The 26,001-nt window shown below is 46.4% G+C and overlaps 1 protein-coding gene across 1 annotated transcript in view; it reads left to right on the top strand.

The window, feature by feature from the left end:
- sh3pxd2aa (SH3 and PX domains 2Aa) overlaps positions 1 to 26,001 on the top strand; it is a 507,011-nt gene that overhangs the window by 192,995 nt on the left and 288,015 nt on the right. Inside the window, exon 6 of the mRNA XM_078564963.1 lies at positions 674 to 676. Coding sequence (XP_078421089.1) covers positions 674 to 676 — 3 coding nt within the window. The remainder of the gene's footprint in view (positions 1 to 673; positions 677 to 26,001) is intronic.

The raw sequence follows: 26,001 nt of genomic DNA, 5'->3' as shown, positions 1-26,001 counted from the left end.
CACAATGTGAAGATCCCGCATTAATCCTTGCTCTGCCCAACTACCCTTATACTGCACCTCCCCTCGAGTGCTTACCCAAATATATTTACAACATAATCTTTACTTGCTACCCCTTCTCAAATCTCTGACTTTATAAATTCAGATGGCTTGGAGGCTTGACAATTCTTCCAGATCTTGTTCTGCCACATTTGGAAGAATGGTAGTCTCAGCTGCTTTGAATTGACTTTGTTGGTTTGGTGTTGAAATTTTAGTATTCTGTGATTGTTGCACTTGTTCCACCTCCATTTGATTTGCTTTATGCACTCCTTTGAGTTCCATTTCTTTTTATCAACAGCCCGGTTGCTTTGTTCGGACACCGTGGGTTTGTTCCGTTTCTTCCGAAGGGAGTGCTCACTCTGTTCGTTCCTAGAATGGGTTCAGATTTTCTTTCTCCATGGGGTCCGCCATGTTCTTGCTGGACATTGATTTTTTAAAAACGGACCCTTCATTTTCACTTGTTTCACAATTTCAGCCATCTCATTTTTCCACAACGCAATAGTTTGTGTTTCTGGATCTGTTGTGGACTAAAAATTGATAGAGATTGAAAGCTGTAATTCATCAACTGCTCCTACCAGTATGGATCTGGGTCCTTTTTCATTTAGCAATTTCTGCTAGACTCCTCCGCAGTATTGAGGAAGTGCTGTACTATTGGAGGTGAGACTTACTGAGGCCGAATTACTGTCTCAGGTGGATGTGAAAGGCGTTCAAGAGGTAGGAATAGTCGAGACTTTCCCTGCAACTGACATTGCTGATTACCTGATTGTTTGTCAGTTTTGTTTGTGGGATGTTAGCTGAAAATTTTTGAAAAAGAGGCCAATAAGGCACACCACCAGCATGTGACCGGGATTGGAGGTGTTGGTAAACACCCAGTGTTTTTCTTCTAGTTCTTTGATTTTCAGCATCGTAATGACATTTTCTGATCTTATTTCTGTCTTTTTCTCCGCCTGCAGCAGAACTTTGTCATTGTCCTTCATTTTGGTTTCATTGTTGGCCAGGTCTGTCACTGGCGAATTCTTACCTTGTTTCAGTTCTGTAATTGTACTACTCATGGTTTCGTTATCTGCCTGCAGCTTGAAAAGTTCTACCTCTCGTTTCAGGGCTTCCTCTTTTTCTTTCAGCTGGTTCTTCACCTCTTCAGTCTCTTTTTTGTACCTCATGGCTTCCTCCTGGAATATTGAACATTGCTGAGTCTTCTCTGCCAACATTCTGTGCAGAATGTCATTAAATTAATTTTGCCTCTCTTCATTATTTCTGGAGGAAAAGCCTTTGACCTGAGGGATCCTTATAGCGTGTAAAGGTCCTCCAACAGGTTTTCCTTTTCTTTGTGAAGTTCAATTGCTTTGTCTTGAGTTTTCTTGTAATTTGACAGAGTCTCCTCGGGTTTCTCCTGCTGTTCTTCCATTTTGCTGTTCAAGACAGCCTTCATTTCTTCATGCTGCAGAAGGATTACATACTCCTTTTGCATTTGATCTTGAAGGACGATTAGCTGCTCTCTCAGCTGTTTATTTTCTTGTTGATCGCGTGTCAGCTCTATACTTCAGTGCATTGCTTTGTCACTACCAATAGTTCCAATGCAGCTTTTTTCTGAAGTATTATTCAACATCTTTTTTAGCTCATGTTTATCCAGGGATATATATTGATTCTTCAAAGAATCTTTCAGGGCAGCGACTTCTTTGAGTATCTTTCTGCCTGCTGTTGTACTTGGCTATACTTCTGGTTGAGTTCTTCCAACTTGGCTTTGATAGAAGCATTTTCCTGTGGAATAGCTTCATTTTCTTTTTTCAGGTTTTGTATTTTTGGGTTACCTCTGATAGCTTTCCTTCATTCACAGCTCACCCCGCACTGCCACCTGCTGTTGCAGTTTGGGTAATATGTCGGCATTTTCTAAAAGCTCTATTTTTACGCCTTTTGACTGCATCTCAGCCTGTTCTTTCTTCTGCACTAAACTCTTTGGCTTGTGCATTTCATTGCGCTGATGTGGTTTGCGACCATCTTGTGGCTTGCTTGAGTATTGCCTCCCTCGGCCCGGGGCCTCCTGCCTCCCTCGGCCCGGGGCCTCCTGCCTCCCTCGGCCCGGGGCCTCCTGCCTCCCTCGGCCCGGGGCCTCCTGCCTCCCTCGGCCCGGGGCCTCCTGCCTCCCTCGGCCCGGGGCCTCCTGCCTCCCTCGGCCCGGGGCCTCCTGCCTCCCTCGGCCCGGGGCCTCCTGCCTCCCTCGGCCCGGGGCCTCCTGCCTCCCTCGGCCCGGGGCCTCCTGCCTCCCTCGGCCCGGGGCCTCCTGCCTCCCTCGGCCCGGGGCCTCCTGCCTCCCTCGGCCCGGGGCCTCCTGCCTCCCTCGGCCCGGGGCCTCCTGCCTCCCTCGGCCCCGGGCCTCCTGCCTCCCTCGGCCCCGGGCCTCCTGCCTCCCTCGGCCCCGGGCCTCCTGCCTCCCTCGGCCCCGGGCCTCCTGCCTCCCTCGGCCCCGGGCCTCCTGCCTCCCTCGGCCCCGGGCCTCCTGCCTCCCTCGGCCCCGGGCCTCCTGCCTCCCTCGGCCCCGGTCCTCCTGCCTCCCTCGGCCCCGGTCCTCCTGCCTCCCTCGGCCCCGGTCCTCCTGCCTCCCTCGGCCCCGGTCCTCCTGCCTCCCTCGGCCCCGGTCCTCCTGCCTCCCTCGGCCCCGGGCCTCCTGCCTCCCTCGGCCCCGGGCCTCCTGCCTCCCTCGGCCCCGGGCCTCCTGCCTCCCTCGGCCCCGGGCCTCCTGCCTCCCTCGGCCCCGGGCCTCCTGCCTCCCTCGGCCCCGGGCCTCCTGCCTCCCTCGTCCCCGGGCCTCCTGCCTCCCTCGGCCCCGGGCCTCCTGCCTCCCTCGTCCCCGGGCCTCCTGCCTCCCTCGTCCCCGGGCCTCCTGCCTCCCTCGGCCCCGGGCCTCCTGCCTCCCTCGGCCCCGGGCCTCCTGCCTCCCTCGGCCCCGGGCCTCCTGCCTCCCTCGGCCCCGGGCCTCCTGCCTCCCTCGGCCCCGGGCCTCCTGCCTCCCTCGGCCCCGGGCCTCCTGCCTCCCTCGGCCCCGGGCCTCCTGCCTCCCTCGGCCCCGGGCCTCCTGCCTCCCTCGGCCCCGGGCCTCCTGCCTCCCTCGGCCCCGGGCCTCCTGCCTCCCTCGGCCCCGGGCCTCCTGCCTCCCTCGGCCCCGGGCCTCCTGCCTCCCTCGGCCCCGGGCCTCCTGCCTCCCTCGGCCCCGGGCCTCCTGCCTCCCTCGGCCCCGGGCCTCCTGCCTCCCTCGGCCCCGGGCCTCCTGCCTCCCTCGGCCCCGGGCCTCCTGCCTCCCTCGGCCCCGGGCCTCCTGCCTCCCTCGGCCCCGGGCCTCCTGCCTCCCTCGGCCCCGGGCCTCCTGCCTCCCTCGGCCCCGGGCCTCCTGCCTCCCTCGGCCCCGGGCCTCCTGCCTCCCTCGGCCCCGGGCCTCCTGCCTCCCTCGGCCCCGGGCCTCCTGCCTCCCTCGGCCCCGGGCCTCCTGCCTCCCTCGGCCCCGGGCCTCCTGCCTCCCTCGGCCCCGGGCCTCCTGCCTCCCTCGGCCCCGGGCCTCCTGCCTCCCTCGGCCCCGGGCCTCCTGCCTCCCTCGGCCCCGGGCCTCCTGCCTCCCTCGGCCCCGGGCCTCTTGTCCCTTCGGTGCTTTAATGGGGTGTTGTAGACCATTTTTTAAGGTCTGTGCTCTCCACAACTTGAGAGTTTAAAATATTTGTCAAAGGCTTTTAATATCTCACCAAATGTGGTTGAGGATTCATCTATACCTTGTTTTAGGATTACTTCATCTGCTAATACACCAAACAAGTATAAACACATATTAACTTGAACTTTTTCTGATTTCTTGCTTAATCTTGATGTATTCCTGTAATTTAAAAAATGTCTTCTCCAAAACTCCCAATTTTGGTCTGGTTTGGTTCTTGTTTTAGCCTAAACTGGCCTGGTAGCTTTCATTTACTATCCATGGCTATTCTTTTTATAGCAGGTGAGCTCCTCTTTAAGTTCTTTTTCATTTTGAAGGTTGCTCTGTAGTTGCCTTTTTTTTTTCTCTCTCTCTCTCTCTCTGTTCTTCCGTAGTTTATTGGGTTTTGGCAGGCTTCCACTGTGCTGACGGGGCCGTTTTTTTTTTCAAACTAATCGATTCTCCAGAAAATTTCAAAACCAGTCGTTTGGGTCAGCTACCTGCCCCTCCAAGCCTGAGAAAGTAATTGGAAGGTGGTTTCTTAAACTCTGCCTGCCGTTTTAAAAAACTTTTTTTCCTTCAGTCCAGCTCAACCGCCACATGTTATATGGACTTGCTGCTGCAGCAATCTTGTGACTGCACCCTGGATGTGCTGATTCTGATTACTGCTTATTTTAAAAGGTAATCTCAACTTTTTGACTCTATTTTGCTCACCTTTCTTGTGATCTGGCTTTGTCTCTTGACTCTGCATTCACTCAGGTTCTTCTTTTCATCTGCACAGTGGATTTTCCTGCTACCTCTCAGCCTTTTTTCCCTTTTTTGAATTTTGCTCAGCTTTTTTTTTGACATCGCTAGTCCCTTGACTCTACATTCGATCAGGTCTGGCAATGGACCTCCACATGCCCTCGTGGAGTCCTTCAGCCTCCATGTCTGCAATGGAATTTTTTTTAAGGCGATCTCCAACTGTGTCTTCAATTTAGGTGCACTTCCCTCAGGTCATGCTTCAGTTTCTTAACTTCTTCAGGCTTTGAGATTCTGGATCCCTTCTCCAGGTTCTCTGGGATTTTGAGGTCTATCTTTCACTGCCACCATGTTGTAAGGTTGTTTGGTGTCTTAGTAAATGGTCTGGAGGATTGTACGGTTAAACATAAACCATTCAGTGGTAACCCATAACTATATACATATCCAAGGTACAGCCCTGCAAAGGTGCTGTCTCCATGCTGGCTCCTTCCAGACTCTACTCACCCAGCCTATTATCATGTGACTCTACATCACTACGTGGGTGGGCACTATTTCCCCAGTCCCACATTAATGTTTGCTCTGCCCGAACACCCTTATACAACATGCACTCACCGTGCAGCTTTGTTATCTCCTGCAAAAACAGATCGAAAGTCCCTAGAATAATTTGGCGAGCATTTTTGGAAATGCCTCTCCAACCCCCAAAGAGTCAAAAACAAGCTTTTAAAATTGTTTTCCTGGATGTGGGCATGTTGGCAGGACATGTGGAATAAAGTCCAAGAAAGGTAAATTGATTCAGGGCTATTTGGAACCTTTGGGCCAAAAGTTGGATCAATGTGTTTTGAGAAGTGGCTGGCAGCTACACTAGTATAAGCACTTCAATGGGAAATTAAGGGGAAGATGTGTGGGAACAGGTGATGCGGGAGAGAAAGCCAGAAGAGAGTAATCATCCGTATACCTTGATTAGAGTGGCTGAGTGGTCTATCTCTGCCCTGAATTCTGGGCATTCAGCATCTGCATTAATTACTTCCCTAGTGAAATGAAACTGATGCAGAGAGTACGGGGCTCAGGGTACGGGGAGCTCGGAGTGCAGGCGTGCGGTCGGGGGGTGGGTCAGGGTGCGGATGGTGCAGGGTGTGGGTATATGAAGAGCAACAGAGAGGTGGTGTGTGGGGAACATTAGCTGAACCATGAAGCCTGGGATCCCCAGGTAATGGGCCTCAGGTCACAGCTGGAGGAGAGTTGCATGGGTTGATATGCGGCTACTGCTAATGTCACATTATAAGTATGTGTCTCCAAACAGCTGGAAGCGTCTATAGGAGGGTTAGGAGGAGAGGTAAAATGCGGGCTCCACATTGAGGTAAATAAGTGCAAAATGCTTACCTCAAAGGCTGCCTTCAGGAAAACCAATCTTGCAATGGGATCTCAAGCTGGTGCTATGTCCCTTATTTGCAAATGCAAAGGGCCTGGTGAACAATGACGGTTTTTCTTTACTTTCCCAATAAAATAGGCCATGCAATTCTGGCAAAACCTTCAACAGAACCTTCCAAACCCCCGACTACTATCACTAAGAAGGACAAGGACAGTAGGAGCATGGGAACACCACCACCTGCAAGTTCCCCTCCAAGCCACACACTATCCTGACTTGGAACTATATCACCATTCCTTCACTGTCACAGGGTCAAAATTCTGGAACCCCCTCCCTAACAGCACTGTGGGTGTACCTACACCACATGGACTGCAGCGGTTCAAGAAGGCAGCTCACCACCACCTTCTCATGGGCAGTTAGGGATGGGAAACAAATGCTGGTCTTGCTAGTTTGCTCTCATCCTATGAAAGAATAAAAATAAATGTGCATACCTAATGTATTGGAGACTCAGTAAAGCATTTAGCATCTGAATTCATATGCCTTTAATATTTTACTCTGCCTCAATCACAACTGTAGAAGCACTTAACTGGGACAGTTTTTCCATTTCTCATGCGTGTTCTGCAGCTGTTTTAAATGATATTGAAAGCTTGTGCAGAACCAAAGGGAATGTTATTATTATGGCTGATGCACACTGGAAAATAAGTTGATCCAACTCAAACCCATGATAGCTTACAGACAAGAAAATCTTAAATGCAGAGGTGAAGGGCCCAGTGCCTTGAAACACTGTCCTGTCATTGATTTGCCAAATGTTACTTGAACGTTTACAGGTAAAACCTGTTCTCTAAGGCCAGCTGTTCCTTTTAAATGTGACATTAATGAAGACACAGTCTTTGGCCTTGCTGCATGACATAGTTTAGTTGATGTAATGAGCACCACACACTCCTTCAGCAAATGGCACCTGCAGTCCATAGTCAAACATCGGCCTTCACTGAAATTTTGGATAAATCATAGAATTGACAAGCACAGAGTAACCAGTTAACATGAACATTGTAGAACATGGCTGCTAACAGAGTTAGTTAATTTGTAAAATTGAGATAATAGCAGTTTGGAATTTTTAAGGAAGTTGCTAACAGGATGTTCTGCTAAAATCATAGTCATGAAGTTTGGTCCTTGGTGATTAGTATGAATGAGAATATCAAATATATGGAATGTGAATTCTATATAATGTGTGTGAATGCTGGCGGGTCCGTGAGATTGGAATCACTAGAAAGTATAAATTACTTATTCTGTGCAGTAATAATGAAAGGTTCTTTAATTTAGGATTCTGCAGAAATTTATCATTGTACATAATGCAAGATGACGCCGCGTAAAATGGATATCATTCACTCCATTTTGCTTGCATCTCTTTTATAAAGAACTCAATATTTACAGGACATAGAAACATAGAAAAAAGGAGAGTATTTGGCCCTTTAGGCCTGCTCTGCCATTCAGCATGATCATGGCTGGTTCTCTATCTCAACGCCATACCTCGCTCTCTCCCCATACCCCTTGATGCCTTTAGAGTCCAAAAATCTATCTATTTCCTTCTTAAATATATTCAGTAACTTGGCCTCTGCAGCCTTCTATGGTATGATCTGCCAGTCTTTGGGGCATGTGGCCTACATACCTAACATCACATTGAAATTCATATACCACATTACTCATTTGTGTGATAGGCAGAACGTCTTTTTGGCTTGACAGCAGCATCCCGTTAGTGGCCAATACCACTCATGTTGTTACTGCGTAGTAGCAGCGTGCAACAGCTAGCTTCACCTATTGCTCAAATTTTTGAAATACCTTACCCTTCCAGGGTAATCTGAGGTAAGACTGGGCACTTTTCAGGGCTGCAAGTGACGGTCTTAGGCCCATTCATGAGTTTGCATGATATACAGTACAAAATGATCTGGTCAGGGTAGCCATTATCCTGCAGGATGCCTTTGATGCGCCCTTTTTCAGCATCAAGCTTGCATGGTGAACAAATGGCTTGGGTCCTATTTACAAGGTTACCGGTAAAATCAATCTTATAGCGTGTGGAACTGTAAGAATTCCAATGCGTATATCGACCAGTGAAGGTAGGTTTGCGGTAGACTGTGGTGAAGAACCCCCTGGAAGATTTCTCAACTAATACATCAAGGAAGAGGAGTTCATTTGACTGCTCCATTTCAAAGGTGAATTTGAGCACAGGATGGAGCCCATTAAGACATGTAAGGAAATTATTACATGCAGCTGCAGATTTAAATATAGTGAACGTATCATCCGCATATCAGAAATAAGTGAGGGGTAGGAGGTTGGGTGTCATTCCATCAAAGAGACGTTTCTCATGGAACCCAACAAAGATGTTTGTGAGAGCTGGATCTAGAGGGGATCCCATGGCAACACCATCTATTTGGGTATACATGGTGTCATTAAAGCTGAACTCAGCTGTGCGAGTTGCCGAGTTCATAAGTTCAGTGGATACTGATTGATGGACTTGTGGCGGGTCCTAGGTCATCATGATATAATGCTGCAGTGCAATTATCTATGGCTTCCTTAAGTGGAACATTGGTGAATAAGCTAGCAATGTCAAATGACCACATGAACACAGCATTGCTATTGATATGCAAGTCCTGTATGGCCTTTGCAAATGTACATGAATCCTTCATTGTGTATGTAGAAAACTTGCTCAAAGCTGGTTGTAAGAATTCACCCAACCATTTGGTCAATTCATGTTGTGCGGATACAGTCATAGGTAAGATAGGACGTAAAGGGACATCACTTTTGTGTGCCTTGGGCAGTCCATAGATATGCGGATGCAGTGAGCCATGAGGAACACAGGTACATGGCAACGATCTCTGGACAGAAGGTGTTTGTGGTAAAAAGGCACAATAACCCTCACGAGGCAGTTGAAGTGTAACTTGGTATCGGAGAGAGATGAAGCTGCCTTCGTTCCTAATGGTGTGGATCGCACCATCAAGAGGTCTTTTCACACAAACCCATTTCCGTCAGTAAACTGAATCTTCTGTTTAGGAACAGCCAAATTGTTTTGCTGCCTCCTGATTTGTTCCTTCAGCAGAATGTCTGGCTTCCTCCAGCCCGATCTCTCGATGGCTGTGACTCCTCTGAAGTGTTTGACAATCATTTTTCCGTCGCGTGCACACACACACACACAAAAAAATGCTGAGACTATGAAGCTGTTATATATATCGCGTGGCAGCTCATTGCTCTTACACAAGTTGTCAAGCAAGCATTTTTTAGCTTACTTTTGAACAAGGCTATCCAGTCCTGTTGAGCAGCAGGTCCGAATTTGGACCCGTTATTAAGAATTGTGTGTATTTTGTTGATATAGTCATGCTTGTTGAGGATGACTAATCCCGTCTCTTTGCCAGGTTTACTGATGTGTATGTCCGGGTTGGTCTTAAGCCCCTGCAACACTAAGGCGTTCGTGTTGCATGTGAAAGTCAGACAGGCTGTTTGGAATCCTGCAATATGCATATGCTAGATTAGTTAGGTGCGCTTTCAAGGATTCAGCATCTTCAGTGGACGCTGGTTTGTGGCGGGTTAATTGGGAGTAGAGGAGTTTGAACTCTGCAAATACCTCTTGCTGTATAAAATGTTGTTTTCCCCTCAGTCCTCCTGATGAGTGCTGATTTAAAAGCTTTGACATGTCTCTTTTTTCAGCAATACTCAAATTCTGTACTACCCAATGGCAATATATAGGAATGCCATTTAATAATGTGAATATTGCATTCCCTGGTGCAATACCAGGTCATGAAGTTACAGATTGTGGTTGAATATAGTTTTGCTGCCGATGGACCATAGCTCTTCATGGATGCCCAGTTTTGAGCTGCTAGGTCTGTTCTGACTCTATCCTGTTTAGCATCGTGGTAGTGCCACAGAACATGATAGAGGGTGTCCCCAGTGTGAAGACGGGACAGTAGCCATTCCTACCAATGCTGTCATGGATGGATGCATACGCGATAGTAAATTGGTGAGGACAAGATCAGGTAGGATTTTTCCCTCTTGTTGGTTGCCTCACCACCTGCCGCAGGCAGATATGTCCTTCAGCAGAGTCAGTGGTGGTGCTACCGAGCCACTCAATGATGGGAATTGAAGTCCCCTGCCAGTTTACATCCTGTGCCCTTGCTACACTAAACAGTACTTCCAAGCGGTTTCAATGTTGAGGAACACAGATTCATCAGCTGAGATGGGGGTGTGGGTGGGGGTAGGTGGTAATCAACAGGAGATTCCCTTGCCAGTGCTTGACTTGCTTTTTTCTCCCCAAAATATACTTTATTCATAAAATTTGTAAACGTACATTACAAAACATTTCAACTTGAAAATTACCAAGTGTGATAAAATTTGATTTGTCTCCATAAAGTATGTTCCACTCTTAGGTGCCTCTATACAGTTATAATACCCTTGATATTTACAATGTACATTCCATGTCAGGCATACAGCCTGAAGGCAAAAACATTTCAAATGAAAAAATTCATGTGTTGCATAGAACCTTTTACTGAGCCCATCAGGAAGGATGCGGGCATAATAGTGGTGATGATTCCAGGTAGCAAAGGTACTCGGGTCAAAGCCTCACTGTACATGGACGACGTCATTGTCTTCTGTTCGGGTCCGCTGTCGGCACATAGACTGATGAGCATCAATGATCAGTTCGAACTGGCTTCGGGAGTCAAGATAAATCGCAGCAAGAGTGAGGCTACGTGCTTTGGGAACTGGCCTGACCAATCCTTTGTTCCCTTCACCACTGCAGGTGAGCGGATACCTGCAGAACACCTTTGGTCTGTCCGCAAGCATGACACACACGAACAGGACAGGGGAGAGAGCAGTCACCCAGCCTGTGCTTAGTCTCCAAATTGTAGAAGAGGCCACATTAGGAACAGCGAATGTAGTAGACCAAATTGAAGAAGGTGCTTCACCTGCAAGGAGTCTTTGGGGCCTTGGATGGCGAGGAGGGAGGAGATAAAGGCATAGGTGTTGCACCTTCTGTGATTGCATGGGAAAGTGCCATGGGAAGGGGATGAGGTGTTGGGGGTGATGCAGGAGTGGACCAGGGTGTCCCAAAGCCCTCAAGTCCTTTGAGAAGAAGTGAAACTCCTGGAAGCGATAGCTTACCGGCAGAGTTGTGTTTGGCTCTGTAGGCTGGATTGGCTCAGAGCTGCTGGAAGTATACAACAGTATGCTTATGACCAGCAGCATGTCAGAATCCCTGAGGGAAAGCATCATTACCCTCATCTACAAATGGAAGAGGGAAAGGGAAGAAATTACAAATTGGTAGCCCATTTCACTGCTGAGTATGGACTAGAAAATTCTGTCCAAGGCCATTGTCAATTGGATCCAGTCTGTTCTGGGGTTGATGGTCCATCCCAACCAGACACGCGCTGTACCCAGAAGAAGATCCCTGATCCCTCGCGCTACTCAGGGATATGATTGCCTATGTGCTGGACAGGTGGGTGGATACCTACCTCATCAGCATGGACCAGACCTTCCCGTCGCTTGCCATTTCAACACATCATCCTGCTCTCATGCCCACATGTCTGTCCTTGGCCTGCTGCAATGTTCCAATGAAGCCCAATGCAAACTGGAGGACAGCACCATATCTTCCGATTAGCCTTTCAGACTTAACATTAAGTTCAACAACTTCAGACCATGTGCTCTCTTCTTCATCTTCACCCCTCTTAATTTTCATTTACTAATTTTTATTTTTATTCATTCATTTTTTTTATCCCCTTTTTACTACTTTTTATATCCCTTTTCCCCAATCTCTGCCGCTCCCCCATCCCACCCCCACAAGGGCCATCTGTTACTTGTTCCATGTTGTTCTTTCACAGAGTGCTGACCCTTGTTCTGCTAGTCACACATTCTGCTTTCTTACCTTTATGCCACTATCAGCACCTTCTTTAGCCTTTATCACTACCATTAACACTCACTTTGCCTTGCGTCCATGGCATCTATGTCAAACTCTCCTTAGCCCCCACCTATTGCTGGCCCTCTATCCAGCTTCTTGTGCTCCATCCCGCTTAAATAGCATAAATTTCACCATGGCCAGAATTTTTCCCTCGTCGGATGGGCTTGGTGGGAGCAGCGACCGCCGCCTGCGATTGGCTCTGCACCTTGATTTCACATGGGTGGGCCAATTAAGGCCCGCCCTACGCAGATCACGATTGGCAGCGCTGAGTGCTATCTGTGCGGGTGGTGGGAGGAGGGAGAGTGGGCCTGGCGCACAGTTCGCACATGCGCGTGAAAGAGCGCATCAATCTCCCTGAGGCATGGAGCTCACATGAGATGGGACATGTTTTTAATTCCAAAATAAGGCTATTATTTAATGTTTATTTGCTTCAGGAAACCTCATCCCACTCGTGAATGAGGTTTCCTAAAAATGTAAAGGCCGCTTGGCCTTTTTGCCTGCCTGCCAACCGTAAGGTTGATCTTAAATAACTTCTTAATGGCCTTAATAGGACGTTCACTTTTCGGCGGGCACGCAGCTGACTCTGGCGTGTGCCCGCTGAATGAAATATCGCACGAGTGCGCAATGACGTTGGGACGCACGCTCAGGACTGTCGGGCCTGCGCCTGCATGCCGAATATAAAATTCTGCCCCATAATTCTATTTCTCTTTAGCTCTGAAGAAGAGTCATACGGACTCGAAACATTAACTCTGTTTCTCTCCCCACAGATGCTGTCAGACCTGCTGCGTTTTTCCAGCATCTTCTGTTTTTATTTTGGATTCCCAGCATCCGCAGTATTAGAACATAAGAAATAGGAGCAGGAGCAGATCATTTGGCCCCACAAGCCTGCCCCGCCATTCAATAAGATCATGGCTGATCTCCCGCAGGCCTCAGCTCCTCGTGGCCCTCAACTCCCCGATATTTCAAAAATCTATCTACCTCCTCTTTAAATACTTTCAGTGATCTAGCCTCCACACTCTCTTGGGTAGAGAATTCCAGACATTCACTACTCTCTTGGAGAAGAAATTTTTTCGGATCTCAGTTTTAAGTGAGTGTCCCCTTATCCTGTAACTATGTCCCCTAGTTTGAGATCCCCCCACTAGTGGAAACATCTTCTCGACATCTACCGTGTCAAGACCCCAAAGAATCTTGTACGCTTCAATAAGATCACCTCTCATTCTTCTGAACTCTAATGAATAAAGGGCTAACCTGTTTAGCCATACTTGACTCAACCTGTCTATATCCCTTTGCAGATTCCTTATAATTCATCACAACATGCCCTCCCACCTATTTTTATATCGTTAGCAAATTTGGATACATTACACTCTTCCCCCTCCTCCAAGTCATTAATATAGATAGTAAATAATTGAGGCCGTAGGACTAATCCTTAAGGCACTCCACTAGTTACGTCTTTCCAATCTGCTAAAGACCCGTTAATCCCGACTCTCTGTGTTGTGTATGCTAACCAATCCTTAATTGATGCTAATACATTATGCCCAATACCATGAGCTCCTATCTTGTGCAATAACCTTTTATGTGGCACTTTATCAAATGCCTTTTGGAAATCCAAATGTAATACTTCTACCGGTTCCCCTTCATTAATTCTGCTTGTTATATCCTCAAAGAACTCAAGCAAATTTGTTAAACATGATTTCCCTTTCACAAAAACCATGTTGACTCTGTTTGATTGCGTTAAGCTTTTCTAAATGTCCTGTAGTATTTTAACTGCAATAAGCCGAATCATTTCGCACACAAGTTTTTGGCTAGAAAGAAGCTAAACAAGCCTATACAGATGGCCAATGGAGAGATAACAGCTGAAGAGTCTGACGAATCGCGATATACAATACAACAGGTTGGTTCTGTCAAGTCTTTCGGTGATAAATCGTTTGTGATTGTTAGAAAGATGACTGCAGAAAGAGAGTATCAAGCGAACATGAGGGGTCAGACAGACACTGATGCGTCATGCAACATCATGACCTTCACAGACCTGTGCGAAGTGGCTCAACATGGCGATCCAAAAATGAAGCCTTCAAAAGGAAGATTGAGGCTGCATGATGGCACGATACTCATACCGAGATGACAAATTAATTTGAGAGTCCAATGCAAAAGCAAGAATGAAGATCTGGAGTTCCAGATCGTAGATGTTACACAAAAGCCACTCATCTCAGCTGGAGAAAGTCTAAACCTTGGACTGGTAATCCTAGACCTGCCAAAAAAGATTTACAATGTGTTGCAGCGCACAAGACCATTGACTGCTGAACAGATTCTAGAGGAATACTAATGTGTTTACAGGGTTTGGATGTCTACCTGGTGAATATCATCTCAAAATAGATGAAATGTGAGACCAATTCAGCATCTGTCAACAAGAGCTTCAGCTGCCCTCAAGTCAAGCCTAAAAAAAAATAGAAGATCTGGACTGGAGTGGTTCAAGTAGGCAGCTCACCACCACCTTCTCAAGGGCAATTGGGGATGGGCAATAAATGCTAGCGAGCGACACCCACAACCAAAAATAAATTTTTAAAAAAGGGAGTAATTGACAAAGTGACAATTCCTACAGACTGGATTTGCAGCGTGGCAGCAGTGAAACAACCAGGAAAGCCGAAAGCTGAGACCAAAGGATCTAAATAAAGCTAGAAGGACAAGGGCAGCAGATAGATAGGAACATCATCACCTGGAAGTTCCCCTCCGAACTACTCACCATCCTGACTTGGAAATAGATGCTATTCTTTCACTGTCGCAGTAAGAAATTCTGGAACTCCCTCCCTAACAGCACTGGGTGTGCCTACACCACATGGACTGCAGTGGTTGAAGAAGGCAACTCACCACCACCTTCTCAAGGGCAATTAGGGATGGGCAATCAATGCTGGCCTAGCCTGTAATGTCCACATTTTTCATTCGTTCATGGGGTGTGGACGTTGCTGGCTAGGCCAGCATTTATTGTCCATCCCTAATTGCCCTTGTTCATAGGAACATAGGATCCCCTTCTTAAGAGTCGACCACATTGCTGTGGGTTTGGAGTCACATGTTGGCCAGACCAGGTAGGGTTGGCAAATTTCCTTCCCTAAAGGGACATTAGTGAACCAGATGGGTTTTTACAACAATCGACAGTGGTTTCATGGTCATCATTAGATGTTTCGTTCCAGATTTTTTATTGAATTCAAATTCCACCATTGTTCATGGTGGGAATTGAATCCGGATCCCTAAAAGCATTACCCTGGGGTCTCTGGATTACCAGTCCAGTGACAATGCCACTATGCCACTGCCTGCCCCCTAAATCCCACGAATGAATAAAAAAAAGCGCTGAAGGAACCTCACTAACCCATGCCAACCATGGAAGGAATTTTGCCACAACTTGCCAAGGCAAAGATCCTGACTATCCTAGATACGAAGGACAGTTACTGGCAAGTGAATTTGGATGAAAGCAGCAGCTTTCTAACTATATTCTGGACGCCGTTTAGGAGATACAGATGGTTGCACCTGCATTTGGCATTTCCACGGCTCCAGAAGAGTATCAAAACAGACAACATGAGATAGTCAGTGACCTTCCTGGAGTGGAAGTAGATCTGCTAGTGTATGGACCTGGAGACACAATGGAAGAAGCCATAGTTGACCACAATCAGAATCCAGTGCAACTGCCGGAGAAAGCTCGCCAGATGAACCTGAAGCTGAACAAGAAAAAAACTGCAACTGAAGATGCCTGAAGTCAATTACATAGGTCATATACTGACAGCAAGACGCCTTTGCACAGATCCTGACAAGTTGAGAGCACCAGCAGCGATCAACAGATGTGAAAGCAGTGTAATGATTTGTTGGGTTCGTGAACTACCTAGCAATATTTTTGCCTAATTTGTTGTCAGTGTGAGAGCCATTACGCAAGCTCACTGCCAAGGATGTGCAGTGGTATTGGGGCACAGAACAAGAAGCAACGTTCTCTAAAATCAAACAACTAGTGACGACAATGCCTGTGCTGAAGTGATATGACATCAATGACGAAGTCACCTTGTAGTGTGATGCCAGCAAGAAAGGGCTTGGAACAACTAATGCAGCAAGGACAACCAGTCGCATTTGCATCCAAGGCTTTAACGCAAATGGAACGACGCTACCCTCAGATCGAGAGAGAGTGCCTGGCTATTGCCTTTGCTTGTGAGCATTTTCATCAATACCTGCTTGGGAGAGACAATGTAATAGTGGAGTCCAACCACAAGCTACTTCAAAGCATTTTTCTCAAACTGCTGCTGTCTGCTCCAAAGCATCTGCAAAGAATGTTACTTTATTTACTGAGATGTCATCTGGACGTGACATACAGGCAAGGGAAACAGATGTACATCGCTGACATGCTGTCAAGAGCACCACTCCCTATGAAGAAAGTTGAGGATGCTACAAAAAAATGTGAAATCTTTCAGATTCAACATGAAGCAGCAGCTCGACATGCTCTGGAAGTCATCGATCCAGCAGAGACATTGAATCTGACAGACAAGCACCTAGCTCAACCAAGCAAACTAACCAACAAGATGCAACTCTCCAAGTTCTGAAAGAAGTAGAGATGACAGGATGGCATGAGAGCATCAAAGACACACCTGTGGTCACGAGCATATTGGGCATGCAAAGATGAATTGATAGGCCAAGATGGCATCTTGTACAAATAGAGTCATTATCCCTAAGGAGGTGAGAGGAGAGATGCTGAAGCGCATCCACGCAAACCATTAAGGAATTGAACTGAGTCTGAGGGAGGCGAGAGAAGTGCTCTACTGGCCAATCATGAGCAATGAAATTAAGCACCACATCAGCCAGTGCAGTGCTTCTAACGAGTACCAAGCTAAACAAGCTAGAGGGCTGCTGATGACACACAACATCCCAGACAGACCATGGAAGAAGCTGGGATTAGACCTCTTCACTCTAGCAGGAACTGATTATCTTGTCACTAGACTATTATTCTGACTACTGAGAGTTAGACCAGCTGACCTCAACAATGACCAGTGCAATAGTAGAATGCCTGAAAACACACCAGTCGTTACAGCATTCCAGACGTTGCGATAAGTGACAACGGCCCTCAACTCATGAGTGAAGAATTCAGCCACTTCACAAAGGATTGGAAAATTCAATACTATACATCATCTCTATACTATCCCCAGTCGAATGGAAAGGCTGAGGCGGCAGCGAAAATTGCAAGGGAATCATCAAGAAATCGAGCAAATCTAGCACAGATGTATGCAAGGCAATCCTTAAGTGGAGAAACTCTCTGACTGAAGGCATGGAAAGTAGTCCAGTCCAAAGATTAATGTCACATTGCGCCCAAACTACTCTTCCAACTGCAAAAAAGCTACTAAAATCAGAAGTAGCAATATGTGCGAGTGAAAAAAATCAAGGTGAAACGACAGAGAGCCAAATTTCATTTTGATAAGTCCGCCTAATCATTGCCTGAGTTGAGCATTGGAGAGCCAGTCAGGGTTCAAACCTTCAATACTCTAAGCAGGAGTCAGCCCACATGGGAACTTAGGACATGTGCAGAGCAGTTGTCAGCTTGATCGTACACAGTGGAAGTGAATGACCAACTATAACGGTGCAACCACAGGCATATATGTACAACTAGAGAAGCTGCTCTTTACCTCAGGAAGATGGGATCTCACCAGCTGCACAGAGTACAGAATGACCATCACTCCCAGAGGTGTACTGGTCCCCAACAACATGGAACAACAACAACTGTTAAGGCTGAGATAGACAGATTTTTAATCAGTAAGGGAATTGAGGGTTATGGGGAAAAGGCAGGAAAGTGGAGTTGAGGATTATCAGATCAGCCATGATCTAATTGATTGGCAGACCAGACTTGATGGGCCGAATGGCCTACTTCTGCTACTGCATCTTATGGTCACCAAAGCCACAAAAAGTGCCACAGGAACGACACTCTCTGGAAAAGGAACATCACGCAGATGATCAGACAATGACGACGCACACGGGTACCATTGAGACCAGCACAATTCAATGACTATGCAATGCATGAGCAGAGACTGACGAGAATAACAAACATTTGTTAATGCATGAGAACAGTTTTGATATAGTGGGTAAGTTGGGGAACTCTCAATTACAGGTAATAGCACTTGCAAATTTGTCCTTTGTTTGTCATAAAAAAGGGGGTGTTTGGGTTTTGAATTGCAATCATTAGTGCATGTCCTTTCTAGATTGCCATAGTCATGTGACCTCTGCCTGCAGAAGATACATCCAGTTCAATTAGGAGATTACACTAGAGACGCTGTATTCTTTGAACCCATAACAAAGCCTGCCAGTGAAACCAAGAAGGCATGGCTCGAGGTAGTGGAGGAGGTCAGACGTGTGGTGCCACACTCCTGGATTCAGTGGCAAAAGTAGTTTCATGACCTAGGGCAGAATGGGTGAGTACACTGGCACATTCACCTACATCCTGATGTATGTGTAACTTCAACTCCCTCTGCCTTGTCAAACCTACTCCAGCACACCTTTCCTCTCTCAATCTTTTCTTGCAAATGCACCCATCCTTCTCCGTTTCTAAACTTTCTCACAGCTCCGTCTGCCAATTCACCACTGACACACACTCTCATATTCATGCAATGTCATGCCTCTCCCTCATAGTCAGCCTCAACAAATCTGTTCAACACATGGCATTAGTCTCACTCATAGGACTCTTTTCCTGGTTTCAGGAGAAGAGTGAACAGAACATAAGGGAGAGGCAGAGAACTGGAGGTGGCCCTCCAGCCATCTTGCAACTTATAGCTGCAAAGGAAGAGGCATTAGAAATCCGCTGGGCCTCAGGAAATGTAGCCTTTTGCATGGAGCACCAAATGTGGCAATAAAATGGTGCATTAGGGCCCTCACCAATACTTTGCATGCATGCTTGAATATCACCGTAAGTAGAATTCATGATATTCAGGCCTTGGCTGCTCATTACCCCACTGAGCTGTAACAGGGTGCTCTCCAGTTCATTGCTAACAGGCAATTCTGGGTGGGTGATGAGAGGGGTGATGGTGAAAGGGGACATGGAATTGGGGATTTGACTCAGAATGCTCCTATTTCTCACCTGTTGCTGTCCCCCATTTAAAGTGTGTGTCCTGTCTGAAAGTGGACTTGTATCGTGTGGGTAATTCAGCTGCTGCGTAGCCTTCGCCATCTGTGGGAGAAAGTTAGGAATCAGCACCATGTCCTGAATGTTTGCGGTCTTCTCTGTCATTGACCAGGTTGCTCTTCGACATAGGCATACTGCCACCCAGTGGCTGTTCCCATTCTACTGCATCATGTAACAACGGTGACAACTAAAAAGTAGTTGCTATGCCAGAGATCCACCTGTAAATTCTTTTTCTGTTTAGCGCATTATTTAATGCATGTTTCTATTTTTACCAAAGCGGACCTGATCTTTTTACTTTATTTGTTCTGGGATTTAGGCAAGGTGGGCAATTTCATGCCTTGAGAAGGTGGTAGTGGTTCTTTTCCTTGGAGTGCTAGAGCTACAATGCTTCCATATCAGGGCAGTATGTGACTTAGAGGAGATCTACAACTTGGTGTTTGATGATCCATGAGATCACTGCTGTTGTCTTCCTGGGTTGTTGAGAGTAGTTGGTAGATGTTGCCAAAAAAACTTGGCAAATTTCTGCAGTATGTCCTTAATTAGATAATATATATTGTAGCCACAATATACTGGTGGTAGTTATTGAGCTTAGTGGCAGGGGTGCTGATCAAATGAACTATTTTCCCTTGCGTGGTGCTGAGTTTCTTGAACCCTGGGTATTAACCTGGATTACCAGTCCAGTGACAATATCACTACACCACCGGCTCCTCGCCGTGAATGGCGCTGAACATTGTGCAATCATCAGTGAACATCCCCAATTCTGACCTTATGATGGAGGGAACGTCATTGATGAAGCAGCTGAAGATGGTTGGGCCTAAGATACTACACTGAGGAACTCCTGCAGTGATGTCTTGGAGCTGAGATGATTGATCTCCAACAACCACAACTATCTTCCTTTGTGCTAGGTATGACTCCAACCAGTGGAGAGTTTTCCCCCGATTCCCATTGACTCCAATTTTGCCAGGGCTCCTTGATGCCCCTCTCAGTCAAATGTTGCCTTGGATGCCAAGGACAGTCAGTTTCACCTCACCTCTTGAGTTCAGCTCTTTTGTCCATGTTTGAACCAAGGCTGTAATGAGTTTAGGAGCTGAGTGGCCCTAGCGAAACCCAAACTGAGTCAGTGAGCAGGTTACTGCTGAGTAAGTGCTGCTTGATAGCACTGTTAATGACACTTTCCATTACTTTGCTGATAATTAAGAGTAGACTAATGGGGCAGTAATTGGCCGGTTTGGATTTCTCCTGCTTTTATGGACAGGTGATACCAATTTTTCACTTTGCTGAGTAGATGCCAGTGTTGTAGCTGTACTGGAACATCTTGGCTAGGGATGCAGCAAGTTCTGGAGCACAAATCTTCAGTACTATTTCTGGAATGTTGTCGACTCACATCTTTTTTAGTATCCAGTTCCTTCAGTAGTTTCTCAATATCAGGTGAAGTGAATCGAATTAGCTGAAGGCTGGCATCTCTGATGCTGGGGACCTCAGGAGGAGGCTGAGATGGATTATATACTTGGCACTTCTGGCTGAAGATGCTACAAAGGCTTTAGCCTTGTCTTTTGCACTGATGTGCTGGGGTTCCCCATCATTGAAGATGGAAATATTTGTGGAGCCTCCTCTATTTTGTTATTTAATTGTCCATCATCATTCACCACTGGATGTGGCAACTGCAGAGCTTAGATCTGAACCATTGGTTGTGAGATTGCTTAGCTCTATCTATAGGAACATTGGAACATAGGAACAGGAGTAGGCTATTCAGCCCCTCGAGCCTGCTCTGCCACTCAACTAGATCATGGCTGATCTTCCACCCCAGTGGCATCTTCCTGTGCTTTCCCCGTATCCCTTGATGTCATTGGTATCTAGAAATCTATCGACCTCTGCTTTGAACATACTCAACGAATGAGCCCCCACAGGCCTCTGGGGTAGAGAATTCCAAAGATTCACCACCCTCTGAGTGAAGAAATTCCTCCTCATCTCAGTCCTAAATGGCCTTCCCCATCTTCTTAGACTGTGTCCCCTGGTTCTAGACTCCCCCCTCCCCCCTTCCCCTCCCCCCACCATTCAGGGGAAACATCATTCCTGCATCTACCCTGTCAAGCCCTGTAAGAATTTTGTACACTTCAATGCGATCACATCATTCTTTTAAACTCCAGAGAATGCAGGCCCACTCTCCTCAATCTCTCCTTGGAGGACATAGAAACATAGAAACTAGGAGCTAGAGTAGGCCATTCGGCCCTTCGAGCCTGATCATGGCTGATCATCCAACTCAATAGCCTGTTCTTATCTTATGATCATGGCTGATCATCCAGCTCAATAGCCTGTTCCCGCTTTCTCCCCATACCCTTTGATCCCTTTTGCCCCAATAGCTATATCTAACTCCTTCTTGAAAACATACGATGTTCAACGACATTCTGTGGTAATGAATTCCACAGGCTCACCACTCTCTGGGTGAAGAAATTTCTTCTAATCTCAGTCCTAAATGGTCTACCCCATATCCTCAGACTGTGACCCCTGGTTCTGGACTCCCCCACCATCGGGAACATCCTGCATCTACCCTGTCTAGTCCTGTTAGAATTTTATAGGTTTCTATGAGATCCCCCCCCTCCATTCTTCTGAACTCCAGCGAATATAATCCACTCGACTCAATCTCTCCTCATATGTCAGTCCCACCATCCCAGAAATCAGTCGGGTAAACCTTCGCTGCACTCCCTCTATAGCAAGTACAAGGAGATAAGGAGACCAAAACGACACACAATATTCCAGGTGTGGTCTCACCAAGGCCCTGTACAATTGCAGCAAGACATCCCTGTTGTCCTCGAATCCTCTGGCTATGAAAGCCAACATACTATCTGCCTTCTTTACCGCCTGCTGCACCTGCATGCTTACCTTCAGCGACTGGTGTACGAGGACACCCAGGTCTCGTTGTACATTCCCCTCTCTCAATTTATAGCCACTCAGATAATAATCTGCCTTCCTGTTTTTGCTACTAAAATGGGTAACCTCACATTTATCCACATTATACTGCATCTGCTATGCATTTGCCCACTCACTCAGCTTGTCCAAATCACACTGAAGCATCTCTGCATCCTCCTCACAGCTCACCCTCCCACCCAGCTTTGTGTCATCTGCAAATTTGGAGATATTACATTTAATTCCTTCATCTAAATCATTAATATATATCGTGAATAACTGGGGTCCCAGCACCGATCTCTGCGGTACCCCACTAGTCACTGCCTGCCATTTGGAAAAAGACCCGTTTATTCCTACTCTTTGTTTCCTGTCTGCTAACCAGTTTTCTATCCATCTCAATACACTGCCCCCAATCCCATGCGATTTAATTTTACACGTCAATCTCTTATGTGGGACTTTGTTGAAAGCCTTCTGAAAGTCCAAATAAACCACATCCACTGGCTCCCCCTCATCAACTCTACTAGTTACATCCTCGAAAAATTCCAGTAGATTTATCAAGCATGATTTCCCTTTCATAAATCCATGCTGACTCTGTCCGATTCTGCCACTGTTTTCCACATGCTCAGCTATTAAATCTTTTATAATGGACTCTAGAATTTTCCCCACTACTGACGTCAGGCTGACTGGTCTATAATTCCCTGTTTTCTCTCTGCCTCCCTTTTTAAATAGTGGGGTTACATTAGCTACACTCCAGTCTGTAGGAACTGTTCCAGAGTCTATAGAATCTCGGAAGATGACCACCAATGCATCCACTATTTCTAGGGCCACTTCCTTAAGTACTCTGGGATGTAGATTATCAGGCCCTGGGGATTTATCAGTCTTCAATCCCATCAATTTCCCCAATACCATTTCTCTCACTAAACCCTGTGTTCCCCAACATTTCTGGTATGTTGTTAGTGTCCTCCTTTGTGAAGACAAAACCAAAGTATGTATTTAGTTGGTCAGCCATTTCTTTGTTCCCCATTATAAATTCCACTGTTCCTGACTGTCAGGGACCTACATTTGTCTTCACCAATCTTTTTCTCTTCACAAACCTATAGAAACTTTTACTGTCAGTTTTTATGTTCCCTGCAAGCTTACTCTCGTACTCTATATTTTCCCTTTCTTAATCAATCCCTTGGCCTCCTTTGCTGAATTCTAAACTACTCCTAATCCTCAGGTCTGTTATTTTTTCTGGCCAGTTTGTATGCCTCTTCCTTGCATATAATACTATCTCTAATTTCCCTTGTAAATCATGGCTTGGCCACCTTTCCTGTTTTCCTTTTGTGCCAGACAGGAATATACAATTGTTGGAGTTCATCCATGCGATCTTTAAATGTTTGCCATTGCCTATCCACCGTCATCCCTTTAAGTAACGTTTCCCAATCCATCAGAGCCAACTCATGCCTCAAACCATTGTAGTTTCCTTTATTAAGATTCAGGACCCAAGTCTCAGAATCAACTACATCACTCTGCATCTTGATGAAGAATTCTATCATATTATGGTCGCTCATCCCCAAGGGGCCTCGCACAACTAGATTGCCAATTATTCCTTTCTCATTACACAATATCCAGTCGAGAATGGCCTGATCTCTCGTTGGTTCCTCAATGTATTGGTCCAGAAAAACATCCCGTACACACTCCAGGAATTGCTCCTCTACGGTATTGTTACTAATTTGATTTGTCCAATCTATATGCATATTAAAGTCACCCATAATTACAGATGTTCCTTTATTACATGCATCTCTAATTTCCTGTTCAACTAGGGGGAACAGCTGCTCCCTATCCACCCTGTCCATGCCCATCATAATCTTGTACACTTCGATCAGGTCACCCCTCAGTCTTCTGTGCTCCAACGAAAACAACCCAAGTCTATCCAACCTCTCTTCAAAACTTAAATGTTTCCTCCCAGGCAACATCCTGGTGAATCTCCTCTGCACCCCCTCCAGTGCAATCACATCCTTCCTATAATGTGGCGACCAGAGCTGCACACAGTACTCCAGCTGTGGCCTCACCAAGGTTTTATACAACTCCAATATGGACCTCCCTACTTTTGTAATCTATGCCTCGATTGATAAAGGCAAGTGTCCCAAATGCTTTTTTCACCACCCCACTAACAAGCCCCTTCGCCTTCAGAGATCTATGGACACACACGCCAAGGTCCCTTTGTTCCTCAGAACTTCCTAGTGTCATGCCATTCATTAAATACTACCTTGTCAAGTTACTCCTTCCAGAGTGTATCACCACGCACTTTTCAGGGTTAAATTCCATCTGCCACTTATCTGCCCATTTCACCATCCCGTCTATATCTTCCTGTAGCCCAAGACACTCATCCTCACTATCAACCACCCGGCCAATCTTTGTGTCATCCGCAAACTTACTAATCCCATCCCCCACATGATCATCTATGTCGTTTATATGAATGACGAATAATAGGGGACCCAGCACAGATCCCTGTGGTATGCCACTGGACACTGGCTTCCAAGCACTAAAGCGCTAAAATTTGATTGAATTTTTTGAGGAGGTGACTAGTTGTGTAGATGAGGGTAGTGCAGTTGATTTAGTCGACATGGAGTTCAGTAAAGCTTTTGACAAGGTACCACATGGGAAAATGGTCAAGAAGGTAAGAGCCCATGGGATCCAGAGCAATTTGACAAATTGGATCCCAAATTGGCTTAGTGGCAGGAGGCAGAGGGTGATGGTCGAAGGTTGTTTTTGAGATTGGAAGCCTGTGATGAGTAGTGTACCGGGATCGGTGCTGGGACCCTTGCTGTTTGTAGTGTACATTAATGATTTAGACGCAAATATAGGAGGTTTGATCAGTAAGTTCGCAGATGACACGAAAATTGGTGCTGTCGTAAATAGTGAGGAGGAAAGTCTTAGATTACAGGACGATATAGATGGACTGGTAAGATGAGCAGAGCAGTGGCAAATGGAATTTAATCCTGAGAAGTGTGAGGTGATGCATTTTGGAAGGACTAACATGGCAAGGAAATACATAATGAATGGTAGGACCCTAGGAAATACAGAGGATCAGATGGACCTTGGTGTACATGTCTGTAGATCCCTGAAGGCAGCAGCACAGGTAGATAAGGTGGTTAAGAAGGCATATGGGATACTTGCCTTTATTAGCCGAGGCATAGAATATCAGAGCAGGGAGGTTATGTTGGAGCTGTATAAAATGCTATTTAGGCCACAGCTGGAGTGCTGCAGTTCTGGTGTCCACACCATAGGAAGGATATGATTGCACTGGAGAGGGTGCAGAGGAGGTTCACCAGAATGTTGCCTGGGCTGGAGCGTTTCAGCTATGAAGAGAGACTGGATAGGCTAGGATTGTTTTCCTTAGAGCAGAGAAGCCTGAGGGGGTACCTGATAGAGGTATACAAAATTATAAGGGGTATAGATAGGAAGAAACCTTCCCCCTTAGCAGAGGTGTCAATAACCAGGGGGCATAGATTTAAGGTGAGGTGCAGGAGGTTTAGAGGAGATTTGAGGAAGTTCTTTTTCACCCAGACAGTGGTTGGAATTTGGAACACACTGCCTGAGGGGGTGGTAGAGGCAGGAACCCTCACAATATTTAAGAAGTATTTAGATGAGCACTTGAAATGCCATAGCATACAGGGCTACAGGCCAAGTGCTGAAAAATGGAATTAGAATGATGGCTGGCATGGATACGATGGACCGAAGGGCCTGTTTCTGTGCTGTATAACTCTATGACTTTATGTCTCTAACCCAGTGGTGAGATGTTTAAATATGTACAAGCTCTTCCAAGGTTTGAGGAAAGGGATGATGAAGCATTCTTTATTTCACTTGAGAAGATAGCTAAGCAGATGAACTGGCCAAAGGAAAACTGACATTGCCCATGCAGAGCAAATTGACAGGTAGAGAACAGGAAATTTATGCTTCATTGTCAGAGGAGTTTTCTAGGAATTATGATGTGGTGAAAAAGGCTATTTTGGGTGCGTATGAGTTGGTCCCTGAAGCAGACAGACAAAAGTTTCAAAATTTAAGGAAATGGCCTGGGCAAACTTACATTGAATTTCAAAGGGTTAAGCAAAGTAGTTTTGACAGGTGGATACGAGCATTAGGAATTGAAACTACTTATGAAGTTCTCAGAGACCATTCTCTTGGAAGAATTTACAAACTCCGTACCTTCTGTAATCAGAAACCATGTT

Source organism: Cetorhinus maximus, chromosome 20 (genome assembly GCF_964194155.1).
Source record: "Cetorhinus maximus chromosome 20, sCetMax3.hap1.1, whole genome shotgun sequence".
In the NCBI taxonomy this organism is placed as follows: domain Eukaryota; kingdom Metazoa; phylum Chordata; class Chondrichthyes; order Lamniformes; family Cetorhinidae; genus Cetorhinus; species Cetorhinus maximus.
Note: the sequence above shows the minus strand (reverse complement) of the source record. Positions and strands in the feature narration are given on the sequence as shown.